The sequence below is a fragment of the Falco biarmicus genome, chromosome 5, assembly GCF_023638135.1.
Source record: "Falco biarmicus isolate bFalBia1 chromosome 5, bFalBia1.pri, whole genome shotgun sequence".
NCBI classification, from domain to species: Eukaryota; Metazoa; Chordata; class Aves; order Falconiformes; family Falconidae; genus Falco; species Falco biarmicus.
The window spans coordinates 5,910,248-5,934,380 of NC_079292.1; the positions used below are offsets into that span (position 1 = coordinate 5,910,248).

The 24,133-nt window shown below is 45.9% G+C and overlaps 1 protein-coding gene across 1 annotated transcript; it reads right to left on the bottom strand.

Annotated features, from left to right (window-relative positions):
- Positions 1–1,672: 1,672 nt before the first annotated feature.
- PIM3 (Pim-3 proto-oncogene, serine/threonine kinase) lies at positions 1,673–6,944 on the bottom strand. Its single transcript, XM_056341542.1, has 6 exons — positions 6,257–6,944; positions 5,756–5,865; positions 5,559–5,609; positions 4,895–5,258; positions 3,437–3,613; positions 1,673–3,267 (listed from the first exon to the last, which is right to left on the bottom strand). Exons 1-6 carry the CDS (start codon positions 6,339–6,341, stop codon positions 3,083–3,085), a joined length of 972 nt encoding a protein of 323 aa, XP_056197517.1. The 5' UTR covers positions 6,342–6,944; the 3' UTR covers positions 1,673–3,082.
- Positions 6,945–24,133: the final 17,189 nt, after the last annotated feature.

Sequence of the window (24,133 nt, forward strand, 5' to 3'; positions counted from 1 at the left end):
AAGAAACATAGGCTCCTGTGGAAACGTTGAAAGTCCCTAGTTCAGCAATCAACAATAGCTTTACAAAAGTATTTTTAGAATCGCTTTTCTGGTAGCCCTTTGAAGCTCACCCATACGGCCTCGCTACCACCCCTCTCAACAGCTGCGAGCATGCGAAGCTACTGGAGTGGAAGATGTTAATTATCATCAGCTACTGGAATTTCTCCAGGGACCACTTGTGGTTAGAAACGTGCTTCCCTGAAGAACTGAGCTAGGAGCTGGGATAATCTCTCCTGTAGTTTATCTGAGTCCCTTCCCTTAAGCAAAAATATATAATCAATTAAAACTCCCAATCTTCACATTTAAGGGTTCTTCTCTTAGGACACGATTGTGTTGATTTCCCTAAGCAATCTTAGCTATAAAATCTTCTATTTCTGTGAACAGAGTTCTAACAATAGGCATTTTCATGTGTTTGTGAATTTCCCACGGACTAGGTTTAGTGCACACAGATTTTGATTAAAAACTGGAGAAACAAGTCTAAATTGAAAAAGGAACAAACCCAGAAAACAGACAAATTGATGGACACAACCGTGTGTTATGTTTTTCCCCCCCTGACAAGTCATTTGAACTTCCTTTTTATGGCCAAGGAAAAGGTACGCACCTTCCCCCCTCCCCGTGTCATCAGAAAACTGCGCACACAAAAAATGGTCTTTTTCCTTCTGCTTTACCTCCCGCTATTCAGTGGCATTTTAAGTCTAAACTAGTCAGCATCAGGAGCTTGATGTGATGTCAGCAAGTGAGATATTCCCCACAGGGAACCAAAATAATAGTAGATGTGCTGGCAGAAAAATCCCCAGAAAGGAAAATAACATAAACCCAACAGATTCCAAGCCTAGCCCTGCACTGTGACTACTACAAAGCATATTTAATGACTGAACGCAACCTTGAATATACCTTGTAGATCCCTCTGTGGTAGTTAAACCTCGCAATTGCTACCACCCCTGCAAAAAGACTAAGTCAGGTCAGTCTCTAGCTGCAGAGACTAGGATGAACTCGGTAATCTGCAGGATTTTACTCCCAACATGCTGAGTGAGCTGCTATGGACGAGAACGGCACACCATTCCCCAGTGCTTTTTAAAGTGACACACCAGTCTTTTTTTTTTTTTTTTTTTTTTATAATCTAAGGGAGCTGAAGGAAAAGTCATCCTGCTCTCCAAGAATGCTGTCCCCTTCCTGTAAGGTCACAGGAAATTCCCATCCACCCCCTGGGAGGAAGGGGTAAGCAGGTGGAAGGAAACCTGAATGTAATGGAAAGTAAACATGTCAACTGTGAACACAGTAACCACCAGTGACTACAAAAATCCTTCCTTCTTGTACTTAAGGACAATGAGCACAGTGGTATTTCAGTTATTCAGTGTTTACAGTTAAAAATCCCACAACTACTGGGCAGCTCCCTTCTATGCAGGCCATTAGTGCAGTGTTATATCATACACTTTCTGCAGTTCGACATCAAATACAGCCATCAAGCAGACACAGTCAAGAGGAGGGATTAATTCTTCCAAAACGGTCACTGCTTAATGGCATGGACAGCTGCTGTAGACCTTTACAAGCTAGAGAAGGTAACGGAGGAAGTGTTCCCCAGCTGGCACCAAAAGTAACGGTGAAAACAGAAGTGAGCACACAAACACAGAACTGTTATATACAAAAAAAGTTTAATTGAAATACCTGTATAAAAAATATGATCTCCATACATTTCACACTGTTAAACTGAAGAAAAAAATCCAAATCCAAGCTGCATAAATGCAACCAGATCACAGAAACACAGCTATTAAAATAAATTAAGGTTTATGACTCTGCCACTCTACCTTCCAGAGCCAATGCACGGAGACTGTACAATGTCAATAATTTAAAACCCTTCCAAACAGCATTACTTTACATTTCTGGTACAGTAATACCAGACAAAAGGCATACTGACTAAAACTTTAAAAAGTCATTCTATTTCCCTTAAATTAGACTTTGTACAACAATTTTCCATCTTTCAACAAAAACTGATAAGGTCAGAAAATTTTTTTGTCTTTTTTTTTTTTTTTTTTAAACAAAAGTTGACAGGAATGCAGAAAAAAAGTACCATGGGCAAACCACTAGAATTCCCATGGGGAGAAGGAGGGGAAAGCACAGTGTTGAATAACTCTAACCAAATAAATTAACCAAATAAATAGCCACAGCTGAAACCTGTGGGAGGTCTTCTAAACTCCAAACAATAAATAACTATAGTACATGGGAAAAAACAAGTTTACAGAAACATATTATACAGGTATGGAAAAAAAAAGTAAAGTCCTTGAATATTGCATTGATTGTGCATTCAACATGCCCATACACACTTTAAGACTCGCAGGGTGACAAAAGGCCAGGGGGAGTTGAGAAAGGGGCTTCTCATGCCCAATGGTAGAGATGATGAAAGGAAACATGAATAAATGTTTCTGATAAAAAGCTGATATACCTGTTCATATTTCTGTGCAGGCTATAGGAAATATTTTGAGCAGCAGAGGTGGGTTGGATTTGGAAAGGGCTGGGGGGCAGGAGTGAAATGTCTGTGTTCAAGTATTCCATCACCAGCGGATGGGACTACTTCATTCAATCACCGAACATGTTCTCCAATGCATCATAGGAGCTGCTTCCTCCAGCACTGAGTCTAAAGGAAGCAAATTCCTATAATGAACTGGATCTTCTTTGGACATACACAGCTCAAAAAAGAAAGTCCCACTGAAGCAGCTTTCAAAAAGGCACTCAAAAGCAAATAAAATCTAGTCCAGGCTCTATGAGAGCAAAAAAGTTTACCATGTATTCAAGAGGTCACTGCTTTCTTAGTAAGGTCAGTCTTTGACTAAGTACTGGCCTGCAACTCCCAAACATTAGCGTTTCCAAAGGAAATCTCTCATTCCAAAGCAGAAACCAGCAAAGGGGGAAAATAAAATCAAGTCCCTCAGACAAAGATTCAACTACAGAATAATGAATGTATTTTTCTAGCCCCTCCTACGTATTGGCAGCAGCACTGTGGTCTTTCTGCTTGTAGCTCCCCTCCCAGTGCGAGGTCCTTAGTAATTCACAGACTCTCATTACTTGAACTTGTGCTAGATACATCAGTATCAAGGGTCCGTAGCCTTATGTCACAGTCCTCAGACTTCACTACTTCAGATTTGTGCATCCATTGATGGTCAAAAATTTGCTCAAGTGTTGGTCTGTCTGAAGGCCTCAGTGAAAGGCACCATTTGATCAGCTGTTGACATTCTGCAACAAACAAACAGAAAAAAGCAATTTTAGACTAGAAAAGTAAAAAAAAAAGAATCAACCCTGAATAAAAAAATCCACCCATACAAGCTCAAACGTCCAGGACTATTGCAAAAAAAAACCCCTAACAACAAAAAACAAACCCCCACTTGACCCCTATAGAACTCACCAGGTGAAATTCTTCTCCTGAAGTATAATCGCCCCCTCAAGATTTCTTCATCTTGCTCAAAAGGGATGTCTCCGCAAACCATATCATACAGCAGAACTCCCAGAGACCATACTGTTGCTGACCTTCCATGGTATCTGTGGTATCTGATCCACTCTGGAGGGCTGTATACTCTCGTTCCTAAAAGCAAGTAAAAAAAAAATTAAAGGTTTGGAGCACTTCCCTATTGTTCAGCTTCTTCTAGTAGGGCTAAATGAAATTCATAATTTGTCACTTCTGAGTCAAAAAAAAAAAAGGCTTTAAATTTCTTATGGGCCAAAGCCATTAGTGGTGTAATTTCAGGTCATCTGCAGGGTTACACCATCAACAGACTTGGCCCATCCGGTTGTGCTATTTTGTTGCAAGGAATAACACAGCCCCATCAGCTGACTGTTTACTGAGGCAAGCTCCCTTTCACTGACCACGTGGCGTCTGCAGCATCACACCAAAAATAGACACAAAAGGACAAAGGGGGCTGGCGGGGAGGAGAAGAGAGGGCGGCAAGAAGGTGAAACCCAGGTCTACCCGTATTACATGGGGCTAATCTGCTTTATCCAATCCTGCAAGGCAGTAAACAAAAAAGGGCCGCTTAAAATTTCTATGTTTTTACCGCCCCGACCCACCCCCACCCCCCCCCGGGCTTCTATGCGGCAGCTTTTCCCAACCCGCCCCCCGGGTGCCTGCGGGCTCCTTGGATACCAAACAAAACCGGGAATTCGTGATGCTGAGGGTCACGTGCGGCTGGGCTTCGGGTTTCACAACAAACAGATGCGAATGCGGCAGCTGGGGGGGGGGGGGGGGGGGGAAGCAGGGGAAGAGTCCCCTGTTACATCAGTTACTCTCCAAGGACTGGGGGAAAGACTCCCTTCTGTCACACACAGGCTTATTTTCACCTTTCCCCTCTGTAAAGGGTGGCACCCGGCCCCGGAGCTAGCATCAAGTCATTTTGAGGGAGCGTATTTATCCCCATTGCCTTGAAATCTGCAATGCGGGATTTCCAGGACATTGGTGGAAAGGGGGGGAGGGGGGGGGCTACCGCTCCAAATTAAAAAAAGTGCCGCATATAAAAACTGCACATCCACACATGGAAACATCCGACACTGGTGAAGCCTCCATGTAAACAGATCGCCCTCTAGGAAAAAAACTGCTTTTTCCAAGACAGGGAAACATAAACTGCTGCGTCACTGCCTGGAATCACTTCTTTCCTACGCAACTGAACACCCCTAAGCCGCTTTGGGTCCAAAGGTTTCCATTACCGATAGACCTGATATGAACCCCTGCGTCAGAGGCACGGCTCGCTCCTGCCAGGCGCCAGGGACGGGACGGGGGGCAGCTACCGGGGGGGCACCGCCGGGGAGGGGTGCGGGGCTCCGGCCAGCGCCGGTGCCCAGGGGCTGCCCCGGCTGCGGGGAGGGCACGTACCGTCGAAATCGGTATAAACCGTGTCCTTGAGGAGGGCCCCCGAGCCGAAGTCGATGAGCTTCAGCTCGCCTGTCCTGAGGTCAACCAGCAGGTTCTCATCCTTGATGTCCCGATGCACCACGCCGCAGCCGTAGCAGTGGCGCACCGCCTCCAGCACCTGCCGGAAGAACCCGCGGGCCGTCTCCTCGTCCAGGGCGCCCTTCTCCGTGATGAAGTCGAAGAGGTCCTTCACCAGCTCGGGCCGCTCCATGATGATCAGGTAGCCGTCGGGCCGCTCGTACCAGTCCAGCAGCTTGATGACCCCTCTGAAGCCGGAGCCCACCTTCTTCAGGAGGACGATCTCCAGGGGCACCATGACGCCGCTCTGGGCACAGAGGGGGCGCGGGTCAGCGGGGGGCGGCGCGGCCCGGGGCGCCCCCGCGCCGAGGGGAGGGCGGGCGGAGGGCGGGGAGGAGGGCGCGGCCGGCGGGCCCCCTCCGCCGCTGCCGCAGTCCGAGGGGCGGGCGCGGCGCTGCGGCGGCGAACCCCCGCCAAATTCCCTCCCGACGCAGAGGCCGCGCCAGCGGGGCGGGCCCCGCCGCCCACACAATAGCCCCGCCGCGGCGGAGTCCCGCGGCCGCGCAGCGCCCTCGGAGCCCCCCCGCCACCTCCCCCGGGTACTTACAATCGTGCCCCACTCGGTCACCCTCTCCTTCACCACATGCTTCACGGCGACCTGCGGGGCGGGTTGGAGAGAAGGCGCCGTGAGCGGCGGGGCGGCCGCAGCCTGCGCCTCTCCGCGGAGGGCCGGGCCGCGCCCGCCGTCCCCCGCCCGGGCCGCGCTCCCGCCCGCCGCCCCCCCCGCGCCGCCCCGCGCCTCACCGGTAAGCCGTCGGCGATCCTGCTCCCCGCGTAGACTGTGCCGAAGCCCCCGCTGCCCAGCACAGAGCCCACCTGGTAGACTTTATCGAACGGCTCCCTCTCCACTTTCACTGGGGAAACGAGAGGGAAACGCACCGCGTCAGTGTCCGCAGCCGCGCTGCGCTTCGCCAAAAATTTAAAAAAAAACAAAAACAAGAAAAACCAAAAAAACCCCGCTAATAACAAAAGCCCCCAAGTGCTCTGCCCGGGGGACGCGTATGATGCGCAGCCCCAATTCTGCCCCAGGCTTTTACTGGTTTTAAGTAAATTGTCTTCTTCAATTTTTAAAAAGCCCCAAAAACCCACAAGAACACACTAAAAAACCCCAAGCAAGCCCCGAAGTTTCGGGGGACTGCGGGGAGCCGGTCCCGAGCCCCGCGGGTAGCGGGGGGCCGGTCCGCCCCGCCCGACGCGCTGCGCTCGCAGGGGGACACCCCAGCCCCGGCGCCGGCCCCGCCGTACCTGGCTGCAGGATCTTCACCGGCAAGTGGTCCATGCTGGTGGGGCTGCAGATGTGAGCCAGCGAGCCGAACTTGGAGAGCAACATCTTCCGAAGGGGGGGGACGGCGAGTCCCCCGCGGTGGCACCGCCGGCGGCCTCCCGGCTGCGCGCTCGGCGGCGCGGTGCGGCTCTCCGCTCTCCGGAGCCGGCTGGGGACGGCGGGCCGCCGAGACCTGCCGCGCTGCTCCCTCCTCGGCCGGGAGCGGGCACCGACGGAGTCCTGGGGGATCCCCCCCGGCGCGGATCCACGCGGCGGTCGCACCGAGTCCTCCGGCGAAAGGCAGCCGGCGAGGGCGCAGCTCCTCCTCTCCCTCTTCTAACCGCCGAGACCCGCGCAGGGCGCGCGCAGGCAGGACCAGAGTGCTCCGCGGAGGCAGGCGGGCGCGGGGGCTGCGGGGCCGCGCGTGGAGCCCGCCCCTGCGGGGGCCGCCGCGGCGGGGAGCGGGCTGGGCGCCGCAGTGGAGCCGTGGCGGGCGCAGGAGCCGCGCCACCGCCGTGCCTGCCCGCGCGCTTCTGAGCCGGCGGAGCCGCTGAGCCGCCTCTTAACTCCCAATATTTTGGTGCGGGCAGAGCGCGGCGAGCGCGCCGAGGATATCCCTCCGCGGGGGAGGGGGAAACACCTCTCCCCCACGCCCCAGCGGCCCCCTCCCCTCCGCGCCGGGGCGCCCGCGGTGCGGCGGCCGGGACTGCAGCCTCCTGTCCCGCCCCATCTTGCGGGCGGGCGGGGGGAGGGCGGGGGGCTGGGAACTACTTATTTGTAGTAACCGGCGCGCAGAGTTACAGACTGTCTGAGGAACGCATCACACATTAGCGGCAAAAAAAAATAAAAAAAAAAAGGGCGGGGGGGGGGGGAGATTCTCCTATTTGCGTTAACATTTCCGTGCGGCCAATAGCGGGGCGCCTTTTCAAAGGGCTACCGGCGCGGCCAATGAGGAGGGGCCTCATTTGCATGCGACGGAGCGGGGCCAGGTGGCAGGGCGGGAATGCCGCGGCGGCCCGGCCCGGCCCCGCCCCGCGGCTGCGGGAAGGTCGCTCCGCTCCGCGCCGCGCCGCGCGCCCTGGCCGAGACGCTGCGCCTGGGGCCGCGCGGGGGCGGGGCGCTGCCAGCGCCGCCATCGCTGGGGCACGTCGGGCCGCTGCGGCTCCGGCAGCCCCGGCCTGCGGCGCCTGCGGCCCCGGGCGCGGCCTGTGGAAGCCCCCTTAATTCAGAAAGACGCGGTGCTCGCCGAAGTCGCGCTCCCCCCGCCCTCCCCGGCGATTGCGGCTGCTCCCCGCCGCCGCCCCCCGCCCCTCGCCTCGCAGCGGCCCGGCGGCGTGCCAGGGCGGGGGGCGCCGGGCGCCCGCCTTCCGCGCCTGCTTCTGTCAGTCAGCTCCTGTGTTGCGGAAGCCCCGCGGGGCCGATGCGGCGCGACGGCGGGCGCCGGTGCCCCGGCGGCGCGCCTCGGGGGAGCGGAGGGCTTCCCTCCCCTCCCCTCCCCCTTCCCGCTGGGGCGCCGCGCCGGCCAAGGACGCGAAACCGCCCGGCTGCCCCGGTCCTGCCGCGGTCCGGGCCCGCGGCGCCTCGGCCGTCCGCCCCGCCCCGCCCCGCAGGGGGCGCTGCATCAACAGGAATCGGGGCGCGGGCTGGCGGGGGGCGGCCTCCCCCGCCCCGGCCGCCTTCGGGGCAGCTTTTAAGTGTCCTTTTCCGAGGAAGCTTCCCGTGAGGCTCCTGCCTCCGCGCCCGGCCGGGCGATTAACGCTTGTTGGGGCGCTGCCGCCGTGAGGCCCCCGGCGCCGGCCTCGCCTGAGGGGAGACCGAGGCAGCTGGGAGAGCCCGGGGGGCGAGGACAGACCGGGGCCTTCCGGGGATCTGGCCGAGTGTCTGCGCTGGTTTAGGAATTAATGAGTGCGGTGCGGGGTGGGTAACAATACCTGATGAGTCGCTGCTCCTGCAGCCGCTACCCAGCGGCGCTGAAGCGGAGAAATGGCGTGCGGAGGTGCGAGGCTGCGGCCCGCCCGGGGTCACCGCCACCGAGGCAGGCGGCACCTCCGTTTCCCCGGCACCGCCACCTCCTTCGCACCCCCGCAGCCCTGGGCGCAGCGTGGCAGCGCCTCACGGCCCCCGGGGAAAGCGGTGAGGCTGGAGCTGGCGGTGCTGCACGGGGATCCCTAGCGGGAGGGTACCCTGGGACAGTCGCCTGGCGAGCTGGCAGTCTGTCCCACCCCGGGCACCGGGAGAGCCTTGCAGTTGGCATTGTCTGCTAATAGCAGTGCAGTGATCGCGGGCAGTCATGCCCATAAACAAAGCAAGGGCTTCTAAGGGGAGGTAATATCTTTTATTAGATCAGGCCAGATGATGTAAAGGTCAAGTTTTCAGGCACGGTTTCAACCCTTCACATCCCAGAATGTGTTTTTTGAAGCTAGATCGGTTGGGCTATAAAAGTTACTACCTCTCCAGCAGACCACTGTTATTTGCAGAGGAACCAAACTAAAGCATTCGGTTTATTGAGCAGCTGAAGGATTCAGGCGGTTTTGTGTTTACAGATTTCCACACACACCCACCCCCCCACCCCCCCACCCCCCACCCCGCTCCAAAAGCCAATGATGCAGATTTCTCAGATAAAGAAAGCAATTTTTTATTTTATTTTGTGTGTGTGTGTGCGTGTGTTAGACTTCCTACCTTTTGGCTGTCTCTAAGTCACATTTAAATAAGTTTTTAGCAAGTTTCTCCACATAATGGCATATGCGTGCTATACTTGCATTTATTGCTGCCGAAATGTAAATGAGTACAAACAGTAGGAAGATTTCATGATCTCACAATATATGTTCCAGATTTACTTTAAAGAATTTAGCTCTATCTGCCTTTTGCCGTAATCCTTGTCAGTGGCTTGTTACGAGTATTGTTTTGAATGGAGAGGAAGTGTTTCTTACTTCCAAAATAAAATCTCTGGTTATTGAAATAACAAATATCTTTAAAGAGAGAAAACTGGCCTTAAGTATTAATATGCATAAGTGCTAATTCTTTAGGGAACTAACACTGCAAGTAGTTATTAATTCCTGCTTTTTTACATGGCTAAGCATGAAAAATCATGCATGTATCACTAGTCTGCAAACATAAAAACATCAGGCCTTTTCGTTTCAACTGCATTTGCAATTTGTTAAATCCATCTTTATGTTGTCAATCTATGGCAAATCAGTGATGTACTTGCCTTGAACCTGTTCAAGAAAATAATACAGTTTCCTCAAAATCCTGTTGAGTTTAAGCTACATCATCTTCAGCTGTGTCAGCTGTAACACTTTGAGTCAAAAGGATATAGCATACTTTTGCACATCTACATTTGAAGCAAAGTGGTAATCTAAAAAAAGACCATGATCACTGTCTAGTATTGGTATAACAACTGATCTGATTTGTATTTTCACACCAGTGTAAAAGGATATTTTATGTTTAACATTGAAGAAAACAAGGTAGTTACTGTAAAAAAAGTGATAAGGGGGTGTTTGTTCTTCGTTCACTTAATTTTGGCAGACAGACATTTAATTTGTATACAGCTACAAGGACTCTTGGTTTGACAGAATTACAGATGGATCCCAGACATGGAATTTACCCTGTCTTTACACATAAGCCTTTCATGGGTTTGTGGTGCTCCTTTTGATCTGGCTTGGAACATGCAGTTCAGTGGTCCTAAACAATTATAGCTGCAGAAATATTTTATAAACTCGTTTTGGCCTCTTTAGCAGTGGCTTTGCAACTATAAATGGAGAATCATTCATGGGTACAATGCCAGTTTGTTCTTTGATGTACAAATCATTTTTCTGTGCAACTATCCCTGAGCAGGCATTGAGTTTGTCAGGCACAGAAATAGGGAACATCCATGGGAGTTTCTGCTTCCAGCAGAGAGACAGTACTACCTTCAAGATACCTTTTAATGTCTGTATGGAACCCAGTTCAGTTTGCTGTGGCACATCATCGGGTACTACACTAGTGGCAGTAATGTGCTCTAGTTTATACCTCTAGTCATTGTAGGTCTCCTGGATGGGACTACCAAAATGAATCTTGTTCGCATAATGTGACCATAAGGAATGCTGTTAAGAACACTCTAGCAGTAAAAATACGTTCAAGTTCATAAGAATATTGGTATTCTCGGGTCGCTCAACCTTCTTGTATGTCAACGCTTCTAGGCATCTTAATGACCCTTCACTTGATTTTTTACAGTTTCTCTTTTATTTGGCAAGAGAACAAACTGAACACAGTGCTCCAGATGTGGCTTCATATGTGCTGAACAGAGAGTAATAATCATGTCCCTTGACCTGCTGGCTATGGTCTTGCTAATGCAGTCCAAGATGTGGTTAGTCTTCATTACCGCAAGGACACACTGCTGACCTTGTTCAGTTTGTGGTCCACTGGGCCCTCTACTGTAGAACCATTAGTCTCAGCCTGCACTCCTCTGTAAGTATATCCCAGGTGCAGGCCCCTGTATTTATCTTTCTGGAACTTCAAAAAAGATGTATCTGTTATACACTCATGCAGCTTGTTGAGGTCTCCCTGAATGGCAGCTATACCCACCAGTATACCAAGAGCCCCCAGTGATTTGCTGTCACTGTGCACTTCCTGAGGGTCTCATTATGCAAGTCATGAATGAAGACACTGATCTCAGGGAATTTCACTTGGAATCACCTGCTGATTTGGCTTCAGTTATTAGCTACCCTTTGAAGTCAATGATCTGGTCAGTTTTTAAGCCACCATGTAGTCCACCTATATCTCCCCAGTTTGGTTGCAAAGAAACTAGGAAACTGTGTCAAAGGCCTCGCTGAAGACAAGGACAATACCACCCACTACCCTAACGTCACCCAGAGAGCCTGTAATGTAGTTGTAGAAAGCAATCAGAGTGACTAATCACAGTTTGTCCTTTGGAAATTCAAGATGGCTATTCCTAATTACATTCTTGTCATTGTGTGAATGGAAATGGTTTCCATTCCAATGGTACTTACTCTGTAATTTTCCCAGAGACTGAGAGAAGGTTGTTCATCCTGTCATTGCCCAGATCCTTCTCCTGGCCATTTTTTTTCCAAGACACATAACATTTTTATAGTTGTCAGAAACCTCCTCTGATCATGGTGACCTTTCACAAGGGAGAGGGTGTGCCCTTCCAATGGCATTTGTTGGCAATCTTGGTACTCTCAGATGTATCCTGTACAACAGATACATAGATGTACATCTCAGATGTACCCTGTACAACCCCATGGACTTGTGTTACGTTTCCAGCTTGTTTAAATACACCCTAGCTTGATCCTTGCTACTTGACTTGGAGCTCTGGGAGGCCTGAGAGCAGACCTTGCCAGTAGAAACTGAGAAAGACATTGAGTACCTGTGTGCTGTATCACAAGGTCACCTGTTGTATTCAGCATCAGGCCTAGATTTTACTCAGTCTCCCATTTTGCTGCAAAAGTGTCAATACCTTTGACATATTTCATCAATTTTAGCTGCATGCAAGCATTGGCCCTCTAATCGCATCCTGTGTGCCTGGGCAGAGCTCCTGTATTTCTCCTGGTCATGCCCCCACTTCCACCTCCCTCCTTTTTTTGTTGTTGAGAGCAGTCATAAATTCACTGTGTGGCTAAGGCAGGCCCCGGCTATACCTGCCTGTTTACTTGCAAATTAGGATGGATAACAGATATGTCTGACTGCCAAGTCTTGCAGACAGGTTGTCAGGGCACTTTTCAGCAACATCACAGGATGGCTGGGGATGGAAGGGACCTCTGAAAGATCACCTAGTCCAATCAACCTGCTAAAGCAGGCTCACCCAGAGCAGGATGCACAGAGACATGTCCAGGTGGGTTTTGAATGTCCCCAGAGAAGGAGACTCCACAGCCTCTCTGGGCAGCCTGTCCCAGTGCTCTGTCACCCTCAAAGTGAAGAAGTTCTTCCTTATATTCAGATGGACCTTCCTGTGTTGCACTTTGTGCCCATTGCCCCTTGTCCTGTTGCTGGGCACCACTGAGAAGAGCCTGGCCTCTTGCCACCTGCCCTTAAGATATTTGTAGGCATTGACAAGATCCCCCCTCAGCCGTCTCTTCCCCAGGCTACACAGGCCCAGCTCCCTCAGCCTTCCCTCACAGGGGGGATGCTCCAGTCCCCCCACCATCCCTGTAGCCTCCGCTGGGCCCTCTCCAGTAGTTCCCTGTCTCCCTTGAACTGGGGAGCCCAGCACTGGACACAGCGCTCCAGATGTGGCCTCACCAGGGCAGGGCAGAGGGGCAGGATCACCTCCCTCGACCTGCTGGCCACGATCCTCCTAATGCCCCCAGGATCCCACTGGCCTTCCTGGCCACCAGGGCACACCGCTGGCCCATGGGCAACTGGCCGCCCACCAGCACTCCCAGTCCCTTCCCCGCAGAGCTGCCCCCCAGCGGGTCACCCCTGGCCCGTGCTGGTGCTGGGGTTACAGGTGCAGGACCCCACACGGGCCTTTGTTGAACTCCACCAGGTCCCTCTCCACCCAGCTCTCCGGCCTGTCCAGGCCTGGCTGAATGGCAGCGCGGCCTCCTGGGGGATCAGCCGCTCCTCCTGGTTATCATCAGCAAACTTCACTGCTTTCCTTTTGACCAGTGTGCCTTATGAAGCCACAACCTCTCTTCTTTGCATTAAAAGAACACATTGTTAGAATTACGAGTGATGTTGACAACCCCATCAGTAACAGGCCTTACATTTCCAGATATGGTACATTCTTTCTCTTTTATCACTCGTGCTATTAAGTGAATTCAGTCAAAGGCGGCTCCTGCCTCTAAGTGATTAAACTTCTGTTTTATTTCCACAGTTATGTAGTTAATAAACAGGGGTTTTCTTGCATCCTGTCCAGGTACTATATACCTATTGTTAAACCTCCTGCTTCCCCTCCTAGACACACAGATACACAGTTTTGCTTGTACTTATATGTTATCATGGATGATGCATATGTATCAGTAGAAATTATCTATTTACCGTCTGCAATTGGGAATGTTGCTAGATGTTTAATCTGTCTAATAGAGCGACAGTTACTGTTTTTCAGATCAGGCTATATACAGTATATATAGATAGATGTTTTCAGTAGCTCAATTAACTGTTTGGATCAAGGACTTAATGAAAATAACCATTATTAGATTGTTAGAGAAGCAATGCTTCTCTGAGACAATCAAGACTTAGGACTTGGTAGTAAGAAGTGATGTAAGTAAGAAGTAATCAGTGAACAAGATATGACCTGGCTTTAAAGGATGATGTATATTCTTGTACACTGGATCTTTGAGAAATATCTTAAACATGGTGGGATGTATTTCAGCACTTGTGGAGAATGGCAGACAGAATCAAAAGCATATAGTTAATATGTCAGGATTTATCTGGCCAGCCATATACTTTGTTCATGTTGAAATGTGTTGAGCTCAAGCTGGAGGGGTGGAAGAGGAGAGGAACAATCCAAAAATACCTATGAGTTGAAGACCGTCTTTTTATTTGGTATGTAGACCAGTAGAAGTATCTTATCTGTGATAGAGGCTCTTCCATGGTAAAAGTAACATAAATAATATAAATGAGAAATAGCCTTTGCACATAAAGGATTATGGAGGAATATGGTAACAATGGACAGGGCTGTAGGACACTTGTAGAAATAACCACCTGTCTGGTGAAGAGACTTGTAAGCTAAGGGGGTAAACAGTCATCTTTTATTGGAGGAGTATTAATTTAAGGGTAGGCAAAGAATGTAATGCCTTTGATACACTGTTAGTGAGACCAATACTGGGGTACTGTTAAAAGAAGGTTGAAAGGCTTTCAAGGAGAATACAAGGTATAGGATCAGTGTCTTAAAACAGGAAGCTTTAACAGCTCAATCAATTCTGTTTATTTGAGAGAAGGTTAAGAAGTAACCTCTTACCATCACAGTCTAGAAGTATCCGCAATCTTTTTTTTTTTTTTTTTTTTCCACTTGGTATTTAATAGCTCTTTAAGTCTCATACAGGAAGAGTTTCACAGCCTGGGAACAGAAAGAAAACAAGAAACTATAGAAGTAAAGTACAGGTGGGTAACAGAGGATAACTGTGGATGTAGTCCTCTGTTACCTGAAGACCCAAAATTGAAACTGGGTTTAAAGTAAGGCAAGAAAATATGTGTATGTGTAAAAAGGACATACAGATTTGATGCAGAATTTACATTATGAACCATGATGTGTCAAGGGAAGTCAGACTGGAAAGTCTTTGCAGCATTAATATTTATGACTCAAAAGAGCATGACTCTCCACAGAACTGAGTTCTCGGGACCTCATCTTCCACTATTGTGCAGGTGGCACATTGTGTTCGGTAGAGAGATTGCACAATTTCAGCAGCTGTTTTCCCTGTTTCAAAAGATGTATTGGAGGACTGAAGTGGGATCAAGGAAGGGTAATGAGAACGACGGGGAATATGAAAAAAACCCTCTTTTGAAAGAGTAGGCCCTTTTTCACTTTAGAGAGAGATTAAGAAAGGGGACACAGTAAAATAATGGCCTAGGTACAGTAGATTTGATGACTGCGTTCTCTGTCATCTAACGTGAGCTTGGGAACATTAAAGAAAATTAAAAGGTAACATTCAAAACTGATAAAAAAACCCCACCCAACCTGTAATTACCTCTACTTATAAAACTTGTAATTAGACCATGGAACTCACTGCCAAGTCACAAAGGCCAAGAATGTAACAAGATTAAAAAGAGTATTGCATTTTTAGGGATAACAAGAATATTCAGAGTTATAATTGGAGGATAAAAGTAATGGAAGGGCTATTAAGCCTCAAGTTTCAAGGTGAAAACCAACTTTCTGTCTTGTAGATTAAGTTGATATGGACATTGACAAAGCAATGAATAAGGTGTGGGGGTAAAGGCAGAGGTGGACCACCTCCTCTGGGGTCTTTGTACAGTGAGCCAAAGTGCTGGAACAGTTTGTGTAAGAAGGCAATTTGTTAATAAAGTCCTGTATTTGGCTGGTTTAATTCTGTTTGTTTCAGTAGTGTTATGCTTAAACCACTGCAGTGATGTGAAAAATTGATCCCCGTGTTTTGTTCAATGAGATAGACTGGATGAGTATTTTTCATTCTATAAGTACTGGTGGAAACAGTAAGACATCACAAAGTGTTCTATGAATTTTATGTTTGCTCACATGTATCAAACAAAACTGGGGGGGGGAGGAAGTAATAAAAAAAAAGTCAAGGTTTACTATTTTTTTTTGTTATTTGGTAAAAAAATAGCAAGTTACAAAAGTAGATCAATACATGATCTTTCAGTTAAAATTAGAATCCCTCAGTTAAAATTAGAGAAATACTGGCACAGATAATCTCTTAAGATTTCATGTAGAAATCATGAATTTAGAAGGACATTTATGGTATGGGATGAGGCAAAAAAGCATTGTTCTTGTGTCTGTCTGAGTTTTAAAGAAATGTTAGAATACAGATTGAACTGGATTGTGTTCTACCTTCCCTTTTCAAAATTCTTGTATAAAAATTTTTAAATGTGAAGGATAAATATGTGAAAGCCTTATCTGAGTTGTGACCATCATAGCTATAAAATTTAGATCATGCAGTTGGATCTGTGACCTGATCCAAAAGGCACATCATTGTGCTTCCAGTAAAATAGTTCAGTAATTTGTTAATCATAAGTTCATTACAAAAGTCAGTGGCACTGCTAATGTGTCTTTCTATACCTGAGAACAGATAGAAAAATTTAATTGGTTTTTAATGATTATGATAATAATAGTAATAATGATAATGATAATAATCACAAATAGTAAAGTCACTGAAGACTTGCAAAAAGAGACAATATACAGAGCTGTCAGCTCTTCACTTGAATTTTCTTGAATCTTGACACTAAATTTAAAACGAAACTTTTAATACCAACATTGTGAAACAAAATGCTACATGCTTATGTGGTCCTATGCTACCAATTTCTACTCTGTGTTGAGATACATTTCTCATTTTAAAATCAAGAGGAAGCATTTAGAAGAGGCTTGAACGGGCAGCTGGTGGTGGAGGAGTTAATCAAGAATTGTTACATTAATATAGTAGTTGTAATATGGACATGATGGAATATGTTCACATTTTTAAGTGCAATAGGTGGATGCACTTTGGAACCACAGTTTAAGTTTTCAACCAGTTTTATGGCTATGTAAGCTCCTAGTTAGGGCTTCATGAGCCAAAATTGAAGTAAAAGCATTCAAACCTTTACAACTACCTTACTGACACTTCCTGTGTGCCTCCATCTCCGCTTTCTCCACCTCAGCATCCCAGACACTCTATAATGAGAAAACTGCTGTAAAATTACCGTAATCACAGAAACAAGATCTGCCCTTTGAACCACGTACAGGAGAGAATGACCAGATTAGTCTGAATGGGTGTGCCCCAGCTTTCTGATTGACGAACTACTGGTGTTCCTGATCTTTGCTAAGATAAAAGAATGTAATTATTAACCAGCAAAAGCTCCAGTGCTGCACGTGCATCGCACGTGTAGTCTTCTGCAGAACTGTCACTAGTCACTGCTACTTTTGTTACTATCAGACACAGAGAGTGTCATTAGCAAGCTGAATTAGCGTGTGTGCCTTTGTTCAAAGGATCCTCAATACTCTGCTAATGTATGTACTTGACAACAGAAGTTCACGTGGAGGAGGTTACGCATTGGGTACATTTTTCTGTAAGTATAATTACTCTTGTCAGCATAGGCCGCACTTTTTATTTTTCAAAGTCAGATCGAGTCTATGAGAAGAACAATTCCATTTAGCATATGCAGAAAGTTGATACCTGGTTTGTTAATGTACTATTAAAACTAAAAAAAAAAAAAAAAAAAAAAAAAGATGGGAAGGAATGAGCATCATTAAACGATCTTTGATCAAGGCTCAGCTGAATGCACTCCAACATTTATACTATAATTAAAAACATAGTAACTGTCCTTGCTCAATGTTTTATTCATAGATAACTAAGGTATGTACCATAAACCACATATGATTGTGTGATCAAAGGACACTTTACTGTGTATCTTATCAGTAGTAGTACACTAACTCTATGATCATAATTTTTCCTTTTCTGTTGTGTTTCCATGGACTTCATAAAGATTATTGTAGTTTATGTTATGTTAATCAGTATCAATTTATCGAGGTTTTTTTAATTGCTTCTTAAATGTTAAAATTTAACAACAACTATGCTACAATTTAACTACTACACTTTCTGAAAGGATGATTTTACTCATATTTCAACCTTGTAAGTCTCTTATGCCTGATCTGAAAATGTGTCCACAGAAAAAGAAGAAAAGATAACAATATTGGACAGCAAAAACTGGGACATAAAAGACAATAGGTCCATTTTGAATATTTTAGCCATATGATGTTTTATTCCTTTCCCATATACATGCTTTTGAGACCAGATATGAGACTTTCTGGCTTTGAATATATATGGAGAGCCCTCCAAAGGATCTGATTTTGAGGAGGTTGGGACTCAGTATTCTGTTAGTATTTATGCACAGTTAGGAAATAATTAAAGTATGTAAAGAGATGCCATTTTAGATGTCAGAGGTGTCCTGTTTGGCCTCCTTACTGCTGCTCAAGAATGATATGACTGTTGTGCAGGTCCTTTGTCATCTTCCTATGTGGAAGCCTCACATACACTGTTATCTGAAATTATTCAGGCTTCTAATAGTTTATATGCCTGAATAATTCTTTATGTTACCTTTCAGTATCTGTGTGCCTGTAAGATGTTAAGTGTATTTTCAGTTTACTGTGGATTTTCAGATGCTCTGTGAATGTGCAATCAGAATCTTAACCAGATTGGTGTGGATCTAGCATGTGGGAGAGTCACGACTACCTAACTCATGCTTTGTCTACACAAAAAGTAAGGATTTATCCTGAGGTCATTCTCAAGTCTGTTTATGTCAGTGAGCTGGCAGAAGTCCTTACACTCAAGTCCTAATAATTGTTTAGCTCTGCTGGACTTTCAGGAGTGATGTTCACCTGAAAACTCTGTCTTTCAGCCCTTCTGTTTCTGCTGTGTGTTGGAAACTGCCTGTGATCAAGTCCTAAAGACTGCTGCTGGTAGACTCATTTTCCCCTCTTCCTGATTACAGCTCTTCCGCTTCTCCATGTAATTTTTTGCTATCACTTAACAGCAAGGAATCTGAGACAGGAAAGAGATGGTTGTGCCACAGGCCAATGCCTCTGCTTTCCAAATGCAAAGCATGAGGTGCAGAGGTTTCATCCTGGCTGCCCACCCTGGGTTGAAGAAGAGCATGTACTACTCAAGTTATTTTGGCAGTCGCTTTTGAGCAGCCCTCAGTGCTGCTGTGAACATTCATCATGAAGAAGGCTATGTCTGCAGAGTTTGGCAAAGGGCAACGACATCTACTTGGGAACGAAACATGGTCCTGTGGTGAAAGTACTGTAATACTGTAGTAGTTAGGGCCTTGCAGAAGAAGGGAAGATCTCTGTTCTAAACTCTTGGCATCAAGAAGAGGCACAGCTGTAGCTTCCTAGAAAGGTCTTCTAGTTACCAGCCTAATGCTACTCTCAGTCTACCCACCCTCTGAGATGAAAAGTGTGTAGTTTTAAGCACAAGATTCCATGGACACCAAAATGGAGTCCTCTAATAACTTTTATCTTAGGTATGTTCAACAGTAAAGTGATTCTTGAGGGTATGCAGTGTGAAGCGTGAATTATTCTTGAGCCTTGAGAATTTAAATTCCAAATGAAATCACAATTGAAGCATTTTTGAGCGTGTCCTTCCTGGTTAGGGTAATCTTGTGTGACAAAAAAATACTGGACTTTAAATCCTGGTCCAGAGGTCATTTCTGTATTTATTGTATAAAAGGACACTTACTCTAGGGTATAAAATATATATTTCATGTGAGGTGAAAAGGAACAAAGTTATCTGCATTTAAGACAATACAGAAAAAATGTATTGAAGGAGCTGGCAGCAGTATTGAACATGGTTCTAAAAATGTCTTTTAGCTGGTACTGAAGTAGAAGCTACAGAGGATCGCTGGGTTGATGGAGCTGGAAACTGAAAAGGGCTGAGTGGCTTGGACTGCAAGAAAGCGAGTAGAAAAACCAAAGGTGTACGCAGCACTGCCTAGGCTAGAGAATGGTGACCAGGACTTCTTTCTGGATGACATCTGAGAAGGAAACTGATGACAAGCACCACTCTGCTTCCACAAATAGCAGGGGCACCTAGCAGGATTCTGCTTTTGCTGACTTTGGTTGTGATACTGAGCCTGACAGTATTTAGGAGTTCAGAATCTATATTTGAAATACATGTGAGAAAGCCTCTGTATACGGTTCAAACAAAGGTCAGAGGCTGAGGTTGCTACACTTTCTTTAAGAACTGCAGCCTCTGTTACTGTGTAGAGTTTGGGTTATCACCTCACATGGGGAACCTCTGTGTCTTTCACTTCTGTTATTCTTGCTTCACCCAGAAGCACCAATATGTTGTTTTAGTTAGATGAGCTAGCAGTCAAGTGCGTAATTTTAAGTAAATTGTTATAGATTAATGCAGCTGTATTGCTGTAACACTTCAATGAGATATCCATGCTTCCAGAGTGACAACCAACAAGAATGTGCAAAATTGTATGCTGCCCTCCTATAAATTAAGGTCATATAAATACAAACTGGAACAGGCTGCCCAGGGAAGTGGTTGAGTCACCATCCCTGGAGGTATCTAAAAGACGTGTAGATGTGGTGCTTAGGGACATGGTTTAGTGGTGGACTTGGCAGTCCTGGGTTAACGGTTGGAGCTGATGATCTTAAGGGCCTTCTCCAACCTAAATATTTTATGATTCTACGAATGGAATTGATATTCGATGAGACAAAATAATACACATTGACAATCCCCCCTTCAGTTGGTGGTCCTGTTGCAGCCAAGCCATTAGTTTGCCTTGGGTCACAACATTTCTCTCTGAAGCATTGGCAAAGAAAGTTCCAAATGGCAAGATGAAAAGCCAATTCTGAGCCTTCAACATGTGTTGAAATTCTCAAGGATCCAGATGACTCCTCATTATTTTAGAAGTCTTGAGAGAAAATTACCCAGGTCTGCTTATTTTTCAGTGTTTATTTTCGATTGCTTCTCTTCAACATCATCCTTAGCTAATCTTTGGAAAGGAAATATGTCACCATTATTTTATGGTACAAAGACACACTTAGCTTTGTTTCAAATACAGAGCAGAAACGTGCTGAACACCTCTGCCTTTTCCTGCATGGTTTTTGTTGGGTTTTTTTTTGTCATCTGCCTTTTCTGACTAATTGTATCTTCTTTCCACCTCTGTATCAACATTCACAAGAACTAGGATTTCTTTTACTCCCAATGTTTATTAAAAAACAATTGTTGTCCTTAGTCCTATTGAACATGGAATTTTTGCACCTATAATTTTAATTTCCCCTGTTACCTGGTTTTCTTAAGTTCTTGTACACATTTTTTGATTCCACATTTATTACTGTCTGCAGGGAAATGGGGTATATCTATATTACTAATACTTAAAAAAAGACCAACGTGAGAAACAATAATAAATTCCTACATTTGGAAAATATGTGAAACACATGGGCTGAAGGTAGTGTATAGTTAAATCTAAACCCTCACAATTTCTCATCTGTCCTGTAGTCAAAAAGACGAGAATGAGTCAATGTTGTGTTGCTTGCCATACAGGTGCTTTTCATACCGTTTCATAGAAGATGGAATTTCTGGTGAAATAGATTATTTAAATTCATTATGTGAATGTTGAAGTCCATTTTTAGGTGTGCAAAAAGTACCTGTCTGAGAACACTTACAGACTTGAGGCACCAGATTAAAATGTAATGTTTATTAATTCTGTCAGTTTTGTGTTTTGCCCCTGTGAAGGCCACTGCCACTCTTGGGACAAAAGTGGTTGATGGACTTGCTGGTGCATCTGCTACAATTTTTAGGTCTGATCATTAAGATAAAGTTATCTCAAGGCTAAATCATTTTAGCTGAGATTTGCCATAGGAATAATAAGCCTTATGTTATAAAAATATAATTTAGTTATGGTTTCTTTAAGTTTTGTGCAAGTAAAAAGAGGCAAAGTATAGTGATACCAGTTCTGCCGGTCTGCCTCCAATAATTCACGAGAGAAGCTGTTACGTCTGCTGCCATTTGTCGCCATATCATTGGACATTTTTGTGTTTGTTCCCACAGTGCTTCACAAGGACTTCAGGCCCAGTTCTAATTTCTCATGTCCTGGATTTTCTCCACTGAATTCAAAAGGATATTTCCATTGCCATAAGAGGGATTTAAGTAAGACCATTGCAGACACATCTATGCAGTTGTGGTCTTACTGTCCTATCAATTTTTATCGTTCCCATTGCATACTTCATTTTGCTGGAGCATATGGGCCTTTATACCCAGGACAAAGAGGTAACAGAAGAAAGACTTGCTAGTCTTGAGGGTCGTCTTTCTGAAAAATAGACTTAAATGACTACAGCCAAATAACTTGTATTTGGTTTCATTTTTAGTTTCATTTTTCAAGTTATATTGTATTGCTGGCATATCTTTATTTTTTTCTTCTCTTTTTTTTTTAGTGTGGGTCCATAGTTATCCATATTGCTGAACTTTGCACTTTGACAGGAAATAATAATCAGTGAAAGGATTATATAAAGAACAAACACAGTTCATTGCCTGCTCTGATTTCCAGGATTACACATTGCAGATAAAAGAATGTCATAACACAGTGAGGTCTGCTGCATAACATCATACAAACTGGCATGATGTGCTTTGAGAGTGTGATAAAGAATCATCAAATGCATTAGAAGTGCATGGAAAAGCTTTCCTCTTAGACTAGTTGTCGCTGTAATGAGTCTGTTCTTAACTTCAAAATTCTAAATGCCATAATAGTAGTGTTAGTAACAATGAATGCCATAAGTCCAAGAACAAAACAGCTTTCATAATTTATGTAGGAGGATAGAAATTTCATCTCACAAGCAGTGTCTGGCACACTTGTGTATTTAATTGTATAAATCTTGCCACTTAGTGGGCAGAAACAGCCAAAATATTGCTTGCAGCTTCCTTCATACAGAAACAAGATGGCAGAAATCTGTCTTGTGTTCAAAATCCACTATACTCTGCCTTCACTATGGCTTCATACCCTAACAGGATAAGTATTCTGATGGTACAAGGATCCACTACAGAGTATACGTACTGCTTCAGGACTCTCCATTTCAAATGTAAAAATTTATTAAATTGCCTTTGATTCTGATGGTTCCTGGTGTGTCTGCTCTTATAACAGTGCTGAAGAGCTTCATGAGCAGCTGCACCAGCAAACAGGGTACTTCTCTAACCTCTCTGGAGATATCTGAGGGTGGAACAGTTGAACAGTTCCTCCTTGTCTTGGTGAAGGCGTCTCTTCTTTCCAAAGATGTAACTATGCATTGCCGAGAACAAATAAGGCTCTCCTAAAACATTTTGTACACAAGGTAGTGTTGCTTTCCACATAGGTTTTGGCCTTGTTATAAGACTCATTGCCTTTGGCAAAGTGGTAATCTTACTCATTTTTCTTTGGTATGAAATAAGGGGAAGGACAAGAGAGAAATAGTATATTAAAACCTTCCCAGATAGTCCTGCTTACAGACTCCTGGAAGTAAGACTTGACCCAATGGTACTATATTATGAAAAAAAAGATTGTGTGTCTTTCAGACACTGTGAAGTTTTTGAAGAAGTAGGGAATGCATAAAGGCCAAAAAGCATGGACATGGTGTGAAGGCACAGTAGCACACAGGGTTCTGGATGTTGGTTGGCTTGAGCTCTTCAAGTGTACCCTAAGGTCTCTAGGCTCTATGTGGATTTGCTTTGAAGGTCTTGTGCTCTGGGAAGTCAAGAGAGGAGCCTCTTGGAGTTAGATGCCAAGGCAGTCAGGGAAGTTGGGAGCTGATAGCATCACTGCTACAGGACATTCAGTTAAAGTACGTGAAGTGCTAGGATGGATGAGGTTGGGTTTTGTTTCATCAATCTTTCTGTTAGTATTTATTCTGTCTTCACAACTAACACCCTTGCAGGAACTGTAGATTTTTTCTTGAACATGGACCATCAGTTTTCCTACAGGAATACCTCTTTTCCTAATGGGTCTGTGTATGTCTCACTGGACATGTGGAAGGAGGTGCTCTTTTCCCCTTCCTGGCTACTTCTGCCCACACCATTCACTTGTATGCTCCCACTGCTTTCTTGCATTGATGTCTGTGCTCATTGGAACCGTGGCTGATGTATCCCTCTGTCATTATAGAGCTGGATTAGCAAAGACATAACCAAACTCAGTGCACTTGCACATACCTTGTCTGTCAAGCACTAAAGCTGATCAGGAACAGCCAGGTAAAAGCAACACTGCAACAGCCATCAATTAGATTTACTTAGGCTGCTGTAAAGCCCCATTTTTGAGTGTTGTTTAGTGTCAGCAGGAGATTATTTAGGTCAAAACTACTGTGGTCCAGCCCTCCGTTGTTGGCTGTGTAGTTTTACTTTCACATTTGTGCTGGCACTCACGCTTGTCTAACTGGGAGATGAGCTCAGAAATGCATCTTTTCACCCTTCGATGAAATCCTGTTGTGGGTTGACCCTGGCTGGATGCCAGGTGCCCACTACAGCCGCTCTATCATTCCCTTCCTTAACTGGACAGGGGAGAGAAAATACAACGAAAGGCTCGTGGGTCAAGATAAGGACAGGGAGATCACTCAGCAATTGCCCTCACAGGCGAAACAGAGTCAGCTTGGGGAAATTAGTTTAATTTATTACCAATCAGATCAGAGTAGGATAATGACAAATCAAACCAGATCTTTAAACAGCTTCCCCCCACCCCTCCCTTCTTCCCAGACTCACCTTCACTGCTGATTTCTTTGC